This window comes from Xiphophorus hellerii, chromosome 9, assembly GCF_003331165.1.
Source record: "Xiphophorus hellerii strain 12219 chromosome 9, Xiphophorus_hellerii-4.1, whole genome shotgun sequence".
NCBI classification, from domain to species: domain Eukaryota; kingdom Metazoa; phylum Chordata; class Actinopteri; order Cyprinodontiformes; family Poeciliidae; genus Xiphophorus; species Xiphophorus hellerii.
The window spans coordinates 3,339,192-3,354,952 of NC_045680.1; the positions used below are offsets into that span (position 1 = coordinate 3,339,192).

The window sequence follows — 15,761 nt, forward strand, 5'->3', positions numbered from 1 at the left end:
CGAGCGCATTTCTGCATAAAACATGGCCCCTAACTCAATCACACAACACATCTGTTAGAGCTGTGTACAAAACAGGTTCCACCGGGACCTGCTGCCTCAACAAGATGACACAATATTTGTTATGTGATGACATCAATAAGAGCTGATATCAACACTTCTGATGAACATCACTTTCACTGGGTAGAAGTATAGAAGTATTGCACCGAGTTACATCTGATATCGTTGTTGTGAATTAAACCCTAAAAATGCATCTTTCTCCTGGAGTTAAGTGCAACTTCATAAAAAACTGCAAAGGGGAGGCAGTTATTTCTACCTTGTTTTTTTTTTAATTATTATTATTTTCATTTCAAATACAAACAGTTTCATTCAGTTCTCATCTCCCAGGTGCCCACTTCCTGACTTTTCTTTGTAGCGTTTAGGAAAAAGAAAATGGAGACAGGAGAGGAGGCTGGGGAAGAAGACATGGCAAAGGTCTAGGAGAAAAAGGAGGAGAGAAAAAAACATGCACATCAGAAGTGAAGCTCTAATACTGCACCCTTGGCTTCCAGGCCTTTGTAGTGCAATGAGCAAGGAGTTGGTTTGGAGGGGGGCAAAGGAGGGGCTACGCCAGGCTGTGCACCAGCAGCAGCGAGGAAGCAGCAGTTTGTCTCATGGGCTTCAGGTTTTCATCTTTGTTGTGTGCAAACCAATTTTTGAGGCTCTACATCTCCAGAACAACTACTCATCAGTCTCTTGCAGTGAAAACGATTTCACACATTGGGTTTGCACATTTGCCTAGTACTAACACGTTTGTGCGTAAATCCAGCCACACCTAAGCCATGCTTTTTGGTTCATAGATGAACCTTGACCCAGTGAAGCCCTGGAGACAGGATTAGTGTGTGGGTGTGCTGGTGTAGGAGGGTGGTGTGCAGAACCTGCCGACTGGCGACTTAAGAGTTAATAGGTGTACTTTTAAATCTGCCTGGTCTCTGCTTCTGTTTCACCCCCCCTCCCAAATATTGTCATGTATTTCTTTGTAGATTGTAGTGTGAGTGCACTACTGTTAGCCGTGGCATAGTTTATGTTCTTATAGTATAACCTTAAGTAAAAATGTAATTCTTCTAAAGTATTTATACAAGATTTAAAATTAAAATGTGTAATGTAGAATTATTCCTTCTGTTGCAATAATTATTACCGTTAAAGAGATTTGGTTTATACAGTGTTCTTTTGATACGAAAGTCTAAAAATACAGAATAAGATCTATCCAGTCCTCATTGTGCATAATATATATGTTGCTGTTTCGTATAGTTATAAATATCTCGCTGCTAATAAGCGGTGAATTAGTCCGGCCCAACAGTCATGTTCGCAGCCTGCAGGTGGCTTCTTGAATACACACACACCACTCATAGCTTACTGTTTATGTTGAAACAGTGTTTGACTTGAAAAGAGACGCTCCTTCCAGTTTCCACACCATGACAGCCTTTTTTTGTGACTGAGCTTTTTTCCAAACAGATGCATTTGTCTGACTTGTAAATAGAAAATAAGTATGCTGACTGGGTTTTTGTTGTTTTTTTTTCAGCCAGCCGATTCATTGTTTGCATAAACAGGTTTAGGGAGGAGGAAGTCATGTGCTTATTTGTCTGTGCTCTACTATCAGAGAAAAAGTTTCTCACTCATACTTTCTCTGGCATCTCTGGTATGACATGAATGTTTTGGAACTTTTGAAAAACCTTAAAGCTTGAAACCAGTAACTTTCCCCTATTGACTAGGGGGTGTAACCATACATAAAACTCACAAGTCAACAGACAATACTGAATTCACAAGAACCAGGCGAGATTTTAATATTACTTTATAGAAAATTTCAAAGGTCAAATTTATGCTGCAAAAAGTCCTTTATACTACATTTTTAACAATTTTACCACAAACTTGACAAACTCCCACTTATTGTTGAATCCTATAAAATAATTTAAAACTTTTGGGACAATTTAGCACTATTGAACCTGTAGCTTTTTAAAACCTGTCTTCTAAAACCTGTATTACATAATGACCAATGTACGCCAACAGAGAAGAATACAAAGTAATAGCATAAAAAGTTGCCATTAGCTAATGATTTATCACCTTCATGAAGGTGTCCCAGATTGCACTGGAACATGTCGACCAGTGCTAATAAGCAGATAACCGGATCTGCTAACCAGATCTAATAACCAGATCAAAGATAACACTTTGATCTGGCAGCACAAATAAGTTAATAAAAACTATATGAAAAACTATAACCCTGATTTTTTTTTTTTTTTTTCCTCAACCTTGACAAATTAAACTAGGTGACTGTATCATCAGTTTTCACCGTTCCAAAGTCTTACATCAAACAAAATGGACTAGATGAGCTGAAGTGGTAAATAAATAAATTAATGTGTTGCTGTCTTGACAACAAGCACAACCCAGGTTTTGGGAACTACATATGCTGGTTTTTGGTTTAACTCATGGGATGAATTTTCTTTAAAGGTGAGCCATTCCTGCAAACAATTCAGCTGTGGCTAGGATTAACCTCAAGCTGGATGGATTTAAAACTGGCCTAATGAGACAAAAAAGGTCCGTTCTCTGTGATCAATGTTTGAATGCATTGCTTTGGAGCTTAGTTATCAGAAAGCTGCCCACTTTAGATCAGGGAAGCTTTTAAGCTCACTCTTTAAGACTCTCCTTTTAACTTGGCTTTAGAGGCCAAACTATGACATTCTTGGAGACCTATGTTGCCAACTGATTTTGTTACACATCTGCAAAAACAACCATGTTTCCCCAAATTGATTTTCAAATTATTTATCTCACGAGAACAACAAATATGTTGACCTTACCGTCAACATATTTGAATACAATCACTGATTTAGCAATAAGCAGAAAGACTGAATCTGAATTTTATTGGGATTGTATATGACCAGCACAAAGTAGTGCATGATTGTGTAGGGGAAGAAAAAAAGGTTTACAGTTCCCAAAAATCAACATGTCTTTAGATCCCTTTACTCTGATTCCCCCAAATATATCTGTAAACCACCAAACACCTGTGTGCAATTTTATCTCAGTATCAATCATTCTTTGACAGCATCATAAGTTTTCAGGGCAAGGGGAGAAAGATGTGAAGTGCATACCCAGAAAAAATCTGGTTTAGGGTTATAAATGACTTCAGACTTTGTGATTTAGATGAAAACATATTCATGGGAATCTGCAACGAGATCAAACAATAGTTTTTCTGTGATGTTTTCTATCCAGTCTGACTGAAGCTGAGCAATTTTGCTGAGAATTAATGCGCAAAATCCAAAACATTTGCTAGTTTAATTACAATGAAAGATGGTTCTACAAAGTCACAGAAATGCATGATGCACTTTTCAGATTTTTTTGTAAATATAAGAAAACCATATTTCATTTTTGTTTCACTTTATAATTATGGGCTGGTATATAGCATGAAATATCAATTGAATACAAAGAAGTTTGCAGAACTTGATGCAGTATGGAAGGGCTCAACTGGTGTGAAGACCTTCACAAAGACAGTGGAGCTTCCACTTTCCCAGAAATGCTTGGCAGTGTTTTGCACAGAAAAGTTTGAATATGCTCTGACACCACACAGTTTTTGGTGTCCTTGTTTGATTACGGGTCACGGTAGCCCACGGGGCCCCAGTGGCTCAGACAGCCCCGGGCCTCTCAGGTTTCAGAGGCGAGCATTCCTCGCTGACTGCTCTGTAGCTGTGAAAACCACAAAACAGCTCCAACAACAAACACTCGAGGCGATGGGGCAAAGGCAGCTAACGTGTGGCTAATCAACAACAGGAGTTTTCTCACTCCGTTTTTCTTTTTTTTTTCTTAAAGTTTGCTGAGTGCATGAAAGAATTTAGAGCTCTTTCCTCAATTTTCCCCTCTTCTGAAGTTTGTGTAAAGTTTAAAAACACATAATTCCTGCTATGCTGTGGCAGTTCTGCTGGATTTTAATCCTTGCAAATAACTCTGTAGTGAAATATGGTTTTACCTGTGTGTGAATAAAACATGATGAAGCATGATATTAACTTGGTGTCCTGAAATGATTGCACACAAAAAAAAACGGTGATAGTGAAGATGACAAATAGTCAGATCATCGGTTTGTATTTCTCTTAGTATGTTTGGGAGACTAACATACTAACTAGTTTGTATTTGTGCTCTTAATAGCAGTTAAATACTGAATGAAATGGACTGAGGATTAAATTTGTGAGTTTTCAGTGAAATTAAAAAATATATACAATAAAATTTTCTACCTTTTATTGTAATTAGCAAATAATATTATTAAATGCCGACATCTTGAAGTTCTCTTTGAATGCTGATGTAAAAACAATTACACTTTGTGTTTTTGTGTCTATTAAAGTTATTGTTGTAAAACTGAGGGAGTGGAAGAACTCCATGTCCACATTATCATGTAGTCTAAATCATTTAATTTAGCTAAATTACTTGTGATAATTGATTGAAATTCATATGCACAGTTGTTTTTATAAAAAAAATATTCTGGAGAGATTTTGTGGACACTTTGACATTGCAACTTTAAGTAATGATTATTAGTCCTGGTCAAATAATCTGTCAATATATTTGAATTAGTTTATAAGTTAGTTTATTATTTCTCAAATCTAAATACTGAATGCCTCTACATTATCATACACGCTCACTGGTAAGTCAGTGGTTTAGCTACACCCTGTTAGTACTCGATTGGACCCTCTTTAGCTTTTGAAACTTCCCTAGTTATTCATCAGTGTTGTGTTTTTCATTTGTGTGCTGGAAAATTTAACAGACGGAAATTGGAAATAGTGTAAAAAAGACAGTCATGGACCATGCTCTGAAAGTTTTTCTCTTCTGTTTTTTATTTTCCATGATGTTTCTATATGCCTGCATGTTGTGCAATCATATTTTCTACTGAAAACCATTTCAGTATCACATCACTAAAAATCTCCAGAGCAGTTGAGATTTAAAGGCGCTCCAGGTTAGGTGGTTCTGCGGTGCATTTGAAGTTGTTGCTGGCCCTCTGGAATGTGTCTACAAAAGGTGTAGACAGACAGCAGGAAATGGCTGCAAAGTAGAAACCAGACAATTTAGGGCTTTGTGTGTGATGGTTCAGCCTCGAGTGAACCACCTGCCTACCTGCTGCCACAACACAAACGTTAGTTTTTCCTCTGTTTGTAGCTTCCACAGAGTGCTACTGCCTGGGCTTGAGAAAACTGTGTACATAGCTGTGCATTAGAGTCCATTTGAAGGAAAGCATGCTTGTTATTGTATGTTTATGTGTCACAGCAGGTGCACATTTACCAGACGGCTCTGGTGCTTTCTGAGCTGTAAGGTCACACCAGGACTCATTTTCTCCATGTCTGAATGCTCCGTTCCTGCTTCCTGCTCACTTAGTATACATCAGGGGCTTCTAAAACGCCTCAGCCTGCAAGGTAAATGTGGAAATGTAACATCACCCTGTGAGCCCAGCTAAAGAAAACAGTCGATCTGTGCTGAAGCTGGACGACACTGAGGTGACACATTTTCGATGTCAACCAGCGAACTTAAGGAAAGGACTATGATGTCGCAATAATTGGGGGTTTTAGCATTTAGTTGAGGTTATTGCTTACCTTTTTAGTATTATTTTTTAAAAATTGGTCCAGTTTGTGCAAAACAAAATCTTTACTATCTAGTTTTTTGCTTATTTTAAATGTTTTTTTCCCCCAATTTTATATCATTTCAAGTTTTTTTCTGGAGCAAATAATTTGAGCTGATTTTAAGCAGCTCAAATATCATAAGCAACATCATCTGGAAGAAATTCTTTAATGACTGTTATTACAGCCGTATGGAAATTAGTAGTTTTTTTAACTACATTTAGCTGTTATAACTTAAAGTAGTTTATTTCTGCGTTACATCCATCAGTTTCTCACTATGCAGTGTAGAAATGTTGCCTCCCTCTTTCTTGCTATGTTGCTTTAGCTCATTGAGGTTTCAGGAAATTTGTTTTTGTGGCGTTCTCTAAAGGTCCCACTTCAGAATTTCATTCAAGTTGAAATCTAAGATTTTAAAACATTTATTCTTTTGTTTTTCAGTTATTGTTCTGTAGATTTGTTGCTGTATATGGACTTAACAGATGGTCTCAAATATACGCTTAAAGAGATCCAGATCACAAACATGATTCACCTGTCAGGTTTTATATTTTGACTGATAAAGGTTTTCTTTTGTCATTTTAAGCAATGTGCTTCAGGTGCTTTACTTGAAGTAGGAGTTCTATATCTAAAAGAAAATGAAGGACTCACAATGTTAATCCCCATTTGTGCATCAAAGCATTATGTCCCCAATGTGCTTAATTTTCTTTAAAGTCAAGAAGTGCTTCAAAATAGATGTTGAATGAGGTGTTTATTGACTGAAAATGGGTGTTCTTACTCTTTATTTACAACAAAGATTCTTCTGTATTTGACCTACTGATCACAGGTCAGATTGGATTAAAATCAGACGATTCCGACCTCCAGCAATTGATTGGTGCATTTCCACTTACAAATGTTCAGTAAAGCTACATTATTGTTGGGACTGATACGCTTGCCATAACTTAATAGAACATCTAAGAATCCAGTAATCTAAATGATAATACATTTCCTAATCAGTGGCTGTAATATCAGTAATTGTAAGATACGTTGGACAAAATGATTACACTGATTGTTTCCGGAAACTGGACTCATTATTCTGCTAACAGTTGGTCAGTTGAGGGAACTATTTTACCTCCGACTTTCCTCTGTATCCATCTGGAAAGGCAAGCTCATTAATAGCTTCTGCTGCCAGTTTACTTGGCATCCATAATTATTGTTATCAAAGACTTTTAGTTGGCATGTGTTATTTTCAAAAATGACAATCTCTAATTATTGAATTTTCATCAACCACAAATTCATTTTATGAACTTTCTTCAAAAATATTCAGAGTTCATCTAGTAAGAGTTTCTTTTGCCTTGCTAATTTATTGACACACGACCTCATTTTTACAACATCTACTTAAACCTAAGATATATGTGCAAAACCTAACCTTGAACGCACTTATACTTATAATACTTCAATATGACTGATAAAAAAGTCTCCAGGTAGTATAATGTCGACTCTTTAATTTCAGAGACTGTAATCTTGACATTAACCAAATGCATTTTCGAACAATATTGTTAAAAAATAAAAATTTATATAGACACTGGTGATAATTATTGATAGATTCTGGCTGCAACAACTCTTTTTTCATGTTACAATAAAGACATGATTTATTAAAAAAACATACATACACACACTACCTTCATTTGGAGCACATTGTGCAGGGATGATGGTACCATCTGCTGTAAAATATTTCATTTTGATAATGTTCTATTTGGTATTAATGTGAGGTTTTTTTTAGCCTTTAATTAAATCAATCAACATTTATCTACATTGTGTTTTACAACATGATTGAATGTATTTTTCTTTATTTACTCATTGTCTACTTTAGGAAAATGTGTTTATATGACTTAAATATCTAATATTAAGAGGTTACTCAGATTTCAGTTTGATTAGGAGTTAAAATCTGTCACATCATAATGTGAACTGGAAATTGATTATTTATATTTAATGTAGAAGTGATTCAAATTTTACAGCAGATTTGGGAATTTTTGACAGCATTACTACAAAATTTATGATTGATGGACAAAAAATGGTTTACTGATACAAAAAGAAAGTATAAATGCCCAAAATGGCAACACATGGATTCAAAAACTGTACTAAAACTGTTTATTCAGCATTTAGAGCAAATTTAAGGTGAAAAAAATGGCAATGTTAAATGTAACATGCAGACTAATTAAAGACAGAGAAACTGTATGACAAGTGTAGGATCAATTATGGTGCCCTGAGGGACACCTTTTAATTTGACCCTTTAATTTTAAGGGACCACCTAAGTAATGTGTATTAGTACTGGTGCATGAATCTGTTTCAGTAACAGAGTCAAGTTTTATCCTTCCTGAATTTCAGAGAATATTGCATGGAAAATAACTTGGTCATTGGCATACAGATGGAGTGTTGCATCATTGACATTTTGACAAACATTAATGTAGATTGGACAAATTCAGTATAATTTATATATAATGTTTTGACGTTACTATGGAGGATGCTTTAAATAAAATTAGTTGCTTAGATGTGTTTCTGAAGCTACATACTTCACTCTTTAACCATGGGATTCAAATTTTTAGCATGACGATAAACATCGGTCATCAGCACAGAGATGGAGATGTGTCACTAACACTCTGCCTTAATGCAGAGCCTTGATGGTCACTCTGAATTAAATTAGTCCTTTAGCTGGTCCAACCTCACTGTCTCTGCTTTCTCTCTTTCTCCAGAGGATTTTCAACTCATTCGTGTACACGGAGAAGACATCAAACGGAGAGACAGAAGTTCAGCAGGTGAGTAACAAAGACCTCTGCGATGTGTGTGTGCGCTCGTTCTCCTGCTTGTCTGTGCATGCATGTGCCATGGCAAATGTCTGTGGTCTTGTGTAGAGTTCACTTCAGCAACACTGAGGACAGACACCAGGGGGTTTATTAAAATTCAATATCTGCTGTCCCTGCGGCTTTGAAGTTTGGTAACATTTCGCTTTCCTCTCCTCGTTATAGTAAGAGCGCAAAGCTTTGGACAAACCGTTATGAAGACCGATGAGCTACTGCTAAAGTGAAATGCTTTTCTTAAATTATCTCTCTCCAAATCCAAATGTCAAAATTTTGTGCCCCATTTTGGATTTTATTGTGAAAAAAGAAATCTACTCTGTGTTTTTTGGCACCCTGTGTCAAATCTAACATAATTGAGTGCAGGCGCGGTGTGTAAAAGTGTGTGTTTGTGTTTGCTTTTCTGCGTCAGGGATCTTGGAAAAGTGACAATGTACACCACAGTGGTAAACAGCCACCAGCAAGAACAGACAGGTTGACGATTGTTTGCATTTCTCTGGTGACTGTGTCTTTGTTTGTTTCTGTCTGTGTCAGCACATGGAAGTGTGTATGTGAGTGGAGTACAATGTCTCACACCTTGCTGGTATTTAGTATTCCTGAGGCAGCTGAAACTGATTTTAAAGCATTGCTTTGTAGTCTAAAACATCACAAAATAAAATGTTAAAACACTTCTCATCTTTTTAAATGAGCATCTTTTTTTGAAGACTCCAGAAGTGAAGTTGCTCGGTCTGAGACTTGAAGTATGTATTTCAACGGCCAGCCTAAATGGTGCCCATAAATTCTCAGCGTAACCCTCCCGAGGTTGGCTCCAACTACTTCAGATTATAGCTCTGACATAGTTGGCTCGTTCTCACTCTCTAGGCAGAAGGGCTGTGTCCCTGAGCCAAGGCGAGGTTCAATTAGGAGAGTATCTGCAGAGAAACAGTTGAGATGGGAGAAAGCAGAGAAGAGAAACAGACAAGGATCCACAAAGAGGAGCCACTGGCATCTTCAGCGAGGCTGTCCTCATGGAAATTCATTATTCAGACTGCTGTGCAGACATCTGTCCCTCTGTAATGACACGGGCTCTCCCTCTCTGTGCCTGTCTTTGTCTCACATATGCTGTCAAATCATTAAATTTAAGCTGGATATTTGCATTGAGGAACGTAGAATGAATTTTAAATTTGCTTTAATCTTCTTAAAACCATAGTTATAAGGGCAACTGGGTCACATGCTGTCTGTGCTCAGGCGATGGTAATAAAAATGGATTAGGCACTCGTTGCATCTCCATATGTGGTTGGAAGATCTTTTTCCAGCTTTGAAAATTCTGCCATACCTTTAATTAGAGATGCACCGATCCAGTATTAATATCTGTATCAATCCCTTTATAGAAATGAAAACTTAATCGGGTATTGATGACAATGTGCACGGTCCGTAAGGATAGATCTATTCAGTCTTATTCTGCGCGTTGTGCTCTGAGCGATGTTGCACTTTATTTATTTTAAAATATATTTAGAATTCCTAAGTTCACTTTCTGAACCATTTCAAACGTTTGTTGTGGTTCATTTCTTGTTTGACCTTGGTAGTCAAACTGTTTTGTGTCAGTTTCTTTAGTATTCATTTTACATTGCCTGTTGTACTCCTAGTTGCACTGACTGAACAAATTAAAGTTATGTTTTTACATGTTGGTATATTTAAGTGTGTTGTACTTGTCCTTACCAAGTAATTGTGGAGTACTCTGTGTTTAAAAAAAAGAGAAAGATTTTAAGTCAATTCAGCACAGTTTTTCTGTATTGTATCAGCCGATACCACCCCTCAGACACCTGTATCAGTATTGGAAGTGAAAAAAGAGGATCATTGCATCCCTAACTTAAATGCTTATATGCTTAATGAGATTTTATGTACCAGTATTATTTGTGACTTAGTGCAGTTTGGGAACAGTGTTTACTCTGTGTCTAAATGACAAGTGTTTACTCTGTGGCTAAATGACATCAAAACTGTCGAAAGCATAGGGCTGTTTGTTTATGGAAAAATAATTGCCTTGATTATGGTTGCCAATTTCAGAATTATACATCCTTGTCACGATAAGTCAACGAGTTTGGAAATACACTGCATTTGTTCCATTAATCTTATTTACTCACTTCATAAATGCAGCGTTTTCTTTGATTGTTGTTTATGAGTGACTCATGTTTCGGTTGTGGTCTGTTCTTCCATATGTTGCTTCAAAGAAAGCCATAGCCTTGATTGATTGAGTCACGCACATAGGTCAGAAGAGGTAACGATGAATACAGTCTCTCTGGAAGTCTCATTGGAAAGGTTTAGGGGAAAACCTGTATTTGTTAAATGTTATCCACATATTAGCAAATGTCACTACTTTTAGAGTTTTACAATGCATTCCTAAATTTTGAAAAAAAGCATGAGCTTTGCATTCAGAATTCAAAAGGACAGCTAGAATTGGATTGGTTCTTTTCATGTCAAAAATTAGATTCTATTTGAATTGTTCTTTTATTTTTCTTACAAAAAAGCATTGCATTGAATAGATTTATGTTATTTCATGTAATTTTGTATAAGCTCATTTTTTTAAAATAAATGTTTTGATTGCATTTTATATTTTTTGTTTTTGTAAGGATTGTATTATGTGGTTCTAGCTCTTTAGGACCTATCTATGTAGCTAGCTATATAATTATGTAGTTATTTATCTATGTAGCTACTTGGCTTGCTAGGATTTATATGTATACAATCCCTTAACAAATTCTTCAGCATAGCTCCCCAACCGTGGATGTTTGGGATATTTATTTTATTTATACCTTCTCTACCATCCTTCTCTCTGGGTCTGGTTGCAAGATAAACTTGGCTCCTCGTCCAGTCACGCTTTAATATTTTATTTCTCTTACTCTACATTGGGAAGTTTAAGCGAAAAGTTATTTTCTTTTAGCTATTATGAGAAATTGGCTTCTGTAGTGTCATATTAGACCATGGAAAGAGGAAGTCAATACATGACTAATTTAACATTGCTAGACATTGCAGATCTATCTGTCCACAGTTTTTCTAGTTTTCATATTTTAAGCTTGCTTGCTGTAGAAATATTGAATCCATAATCATTACAAACATTGGTATTTGTACTCTAAAATTGGGCCAAAAGGAAGTGAGGACTCTGGAATAATATGGAATGTTGACATGCTTTCCAGTAAGTGCTGATTCTGGTCCGGTGGGCTTTATAAGCCTGAGAGGCTGGTGGAGCGATTCACATGGTGGAGAGTAGAGCTCTTGTGTTCTGGAGAGTTTGGTTAATCTGAGGAGAGCAGATTGGTTTGGCTGCTTCATGGCAGACTGTAACCTAAGCTCTAACTTGCACCACCAAAAGAGTTTGGTTTCTTTTAAGTCATGTCTGTTAAAACTTGAATTGGGCTTCTATCACTCCCTCCCCCTGCCAGAGAACCCCTCCTCAGCTGAACTCTGGCCAATTTATCCATATTCAAAGCAAAGTTCACTTTAGCTAATTGCCGTGAAATTCACATTACCACTTCGGAGGATTTTACCTTGAAGATGCTGTGTGACAACATGAGTGTACGTGTCATGCTGTCTGTGTTGCTTGTAGAGAAGCGGCAGTAATTGCGAGCTGCGCCTCAGGCTCCCATTAAGATCCAAATAGGAATAGCGGCTGGCTGATTAGGTGTACAAGCGGTCAGTGGATTGGGGTCACTCACTTTTTTTCTTTATTTATCTATATTTTTTTTTATTTCCTGGTCCTGGTTTCAGTCACAGGCTTTTTTGCACGTAGCAGTAATTATGGGATGTGAACAAAGGGGGTTCAGTTACTGTGGAAATAAGCTTTCATCTGTACTCAGAAAGGCTTATTAGATGTTTCTGTGCCTGCTGAAGGCATTTGGACATCAGTGTCTTGTTTTGGTTTCTGGTTTTAGCACCCTATGTTAATGATTTGTATAAGTTTATACACTTAATATAAAGCTTTTTGTCTTTTTTTTTTCTTCTCTAGAACAACAAAATGCTCCAGAAGCTCTCACATCTTTTGGGAGCGAAGTAAGCGAAACAAATATTTTTTCTAAGACTCAACAACAGAAAGATTGGTGGTATTAAGTAATTCCTGAACAACATAGGACATGAACTTAAATTGTGTTTGTCACAACTTTAGCATCTGCCTTGAGTAATTGGCAGATGCTAAAGTTATCTGCTTTATATGCAATTAAACCCAAAGACTATGTCACAAACAGGAAATCAACCAATCTGCTTCTGTAGCATCACACATGCCTTCTGTCACTTGAGCTACATTTGATCAGAATATTAATTATAAATCTCCATACAGCTGGGGATGATATAAACCATCCTCAGTGTGGTTAGTGGCTGTGTATTTGGTTCTGTTTTGAGAAGATTGAGTCTCTCAGAACTAGAGATGCTCCAATCAGGTTTTTCGCTGCCGATTCTGATACTGATCATCCTTGAGGCTGATCTCTGCGGATAACCGATCTCTGCGGATCACCGATCACTGCCAATTGCCTGAAATGGCAATTGTTAATTTTTCGCTTTTATGTTATATGGCAAAACGGAAAAATTATCTAGCAATAAATTCACCTAATTTAGACACAAGACATATTTTAACACATATCTAAAATTCTTTTTTTTTTTAAAGTTGTATGCTAGAGTTTTAAGCAGATGTTCAGTGTGAGCGTTCACTGTCTGATGGAGGTTGAGCGGCGCTACGTCTGTGAAATATTACTGCCAGAAGCGTATAGCGGCGGTCCAACAGCGAGAGCAGAACCAGCGTCTAGTGTTTAGTTATGGTGGAGGATCTGTGATGTATTGGGACTGCATCAGAAATATTTTACCTGGTGGCTTCTACTGAATATTGTAAGTGAGTAATTATTGAGTCTTTTAGCAGGATAATGATCCAAAACATAACACCTATGAGACACCAGAAAAATATTCAAATAAAAAAACATTCTTATACGCAGGTAACTTAAAAATATTAAAGCAGGAAATGAAAAAGTAACGAAACTGTTGCCATCAAAGGTGGTGCAAACAATCTCTGCCATAACTTAAGGTTGTTGCATTGTTGACGCTGTAGTAAAAAAACTCAAAATCTGAAGTTATTATGAGACATAGACAAGTTTTACTTCTTGATCAATTTAGGTGATTTTATTATTTATTTTTTTAGATTTTTGTACAGTTTCCTATTTTTGTTTGGAAAAAGGAGTTTGTTCACTTCGGATAGATGTAGAAAGTGATTCTACCATAGATAACCCCTTTGTTTATATTCTTCTATTAGTGCAGATTCTGAGGAGAGCGAAGGTTCAAAATATTACAAAAATACTTTAGGGTTATAGAGTCAGAGTTGTCACAAAAATTTCTCAAATTTTGTCAGAAAAAGTTGACAGAAAATCAGAGGGTCTGATCAAATTGCTCATAAAAAAATGACCTTGCTTTTGATTTTATTTTTAATACCTCTAAATTTTTTCTCAATGTATTTTGGAATTAATAATGAGCTATTTGCTGTTGTTGCCTCCCAGGAGGCTGTTGCAGATATATTTCTTGGATTTCTGAAATATCTGGATCCCCATTCAGAAAGAGTACGGGGATGTGCAAACCAAAATGTGCCCTTTTAAAGAAAACACTGCATAATTTAAAGTGGTTCAGGGGGGAAAAACATCAGTGAAAAAGCTGATTCCCCCCCACCCCACCCTTTTTTGAAATATATTTGCCTCTGAGAAAACATGCAGTATCAAAAAGATGACTACTTGATAATCTCTTGCATACATAAGTGCACAACACATGAAAGATAGCTTGTGGATTGTACATTTAAATTAAGGTTGTGTCGTGCAAACTTTCATCCTTGCAAGTATTTGCAATAGCACAGCCTTTTGATTGGCTCACTCTTGTTGGTCAAGGTTGATTTTCTTATTAAATTACTGAGCAGCATGACGACAAGTTTGTATTCTTGATCTTTAGCCATCCATCACATATTTCTGCTGCTAACCATGACAAATTTCACACTCTGTGTAGCCTGTGGCATGAATCATCTTTGATGTTACTCAGCTTCCTTGATAATAAATAATACATGTGAATGTTTGTGCACTGTGGATGTTTAAGCAGCCCATAGGTTTTTGATTGTTTGTGTGTTGTCTGCTGAAGTGGGTGATTCCAGGATTAATACAGACGGGAATTCTGTAGATAGATCCAGCTGAGGAGAACACAGAATAAGATTGACATCATTTAACAAAAAACAAAACAAGTCGCATATTAAAACCTGTGTTTTAAAGAATCCTTAATTATGGAAGAATAATTCAGTCCAGGTTTGAATAATCCATACTATGCCACATCCTATTGGTTACATACAAGAAAACGTAACAGTGCCATTTAAATTTCTTTTTAATGGTTTTAGATCTTGAGGGCATAGAAAGGGGCAGAGGTCAACATAAAGCATATGAGCTCCAAAGACCAATATGTCCTAAATTAAGAACATTTATGATTAGTCTGTATACGATGCAATCTTTATAATCACAAATACCAATACAAATGTAAATTTTCTGAAAATTACAATTATTACCTCTATTTAACTATTTTATTAGAGCAGAGGTCAATATAAAGCTAATGATCCAGAACAACAGATATTTCCTAAACTGTAAATGTTACTGATTAGTCCGTCTTAGTTGCAGTTTTTATATTTGCAAATGCTAACATAAATGTTAATTTCCTTAAAAGTATAACTATCTCTTCAATAGTTTTATTAACATTTTGTGTTTCCTCTCTGCAGTTGGCCAAGAAGATTCGGGAAAAGTTTAACCGCTACCTCGATGTGGTGAACAGAAACAAGCAGGTGGTGGAGGCGTCCTACACGGCCCACCTCACCTCTCCTCTGACAGCGATACAGGACTGCTGCTCCATACCTGCATCTATGATGGAGTGAGTAATTTCCCCTCAAAAACAGCTAGAAGACCACAAATTTCATCCTTTGTGTCATGAGGAAGAAGATCTGCAGGACGTTTTATTATTGTGTGTAAATGCACCTCCAGCACAGCATTCAACTGTATATAGAGGAGTTTATCATCCTGGTACCCAAACTTATCACTAGCTTAGATATAGTTTGATAATCACATGATTTGTCATAACAGAGTACATCACATCTTACTGCACTGAGCAGAATAAGCTTGCCGTAAAACATGGCAGCGTTTTTATGAGTTGAATTTCATTTCAAGAATGGAAGCATTGCACACTGCAGGGTAGGATGACAGAGTCCCAGACTGCAGACTTTGGGAAATAACAGTGTTTGCATCAGTGGTATATATTTTTAAATTTACTATTAACTCTTGATGAGTTC

At 36.6% G+C, this 15,761-nt stretch overlaps 1 protein-coding gene across 1 annotated transcript in view; it reads left to right on the plus strand.

Moving 5' to 3' along the window:
* The window catches only part of cachd1 (cache domain containing 1), a 79,727-nt gene that overhangs the window by 22,133 nt on the left and 41,833 nt on the right, over nt 1-15,761 (plus strand). Inside the window, exons 2-3 of the mRNA XM_032571708.1 lie at nt 8,348-8,410; nt 15,198-15,346. Coding sequence (XP_032427599.1) covers nt 8,348-8,410; nt 15,198-15,346 — 212 coding nt within the window. The remainder of the gene's footprint in view (nt 1-8,347; nt 8,411-15,197; nt 15,347-15,761) is intronic.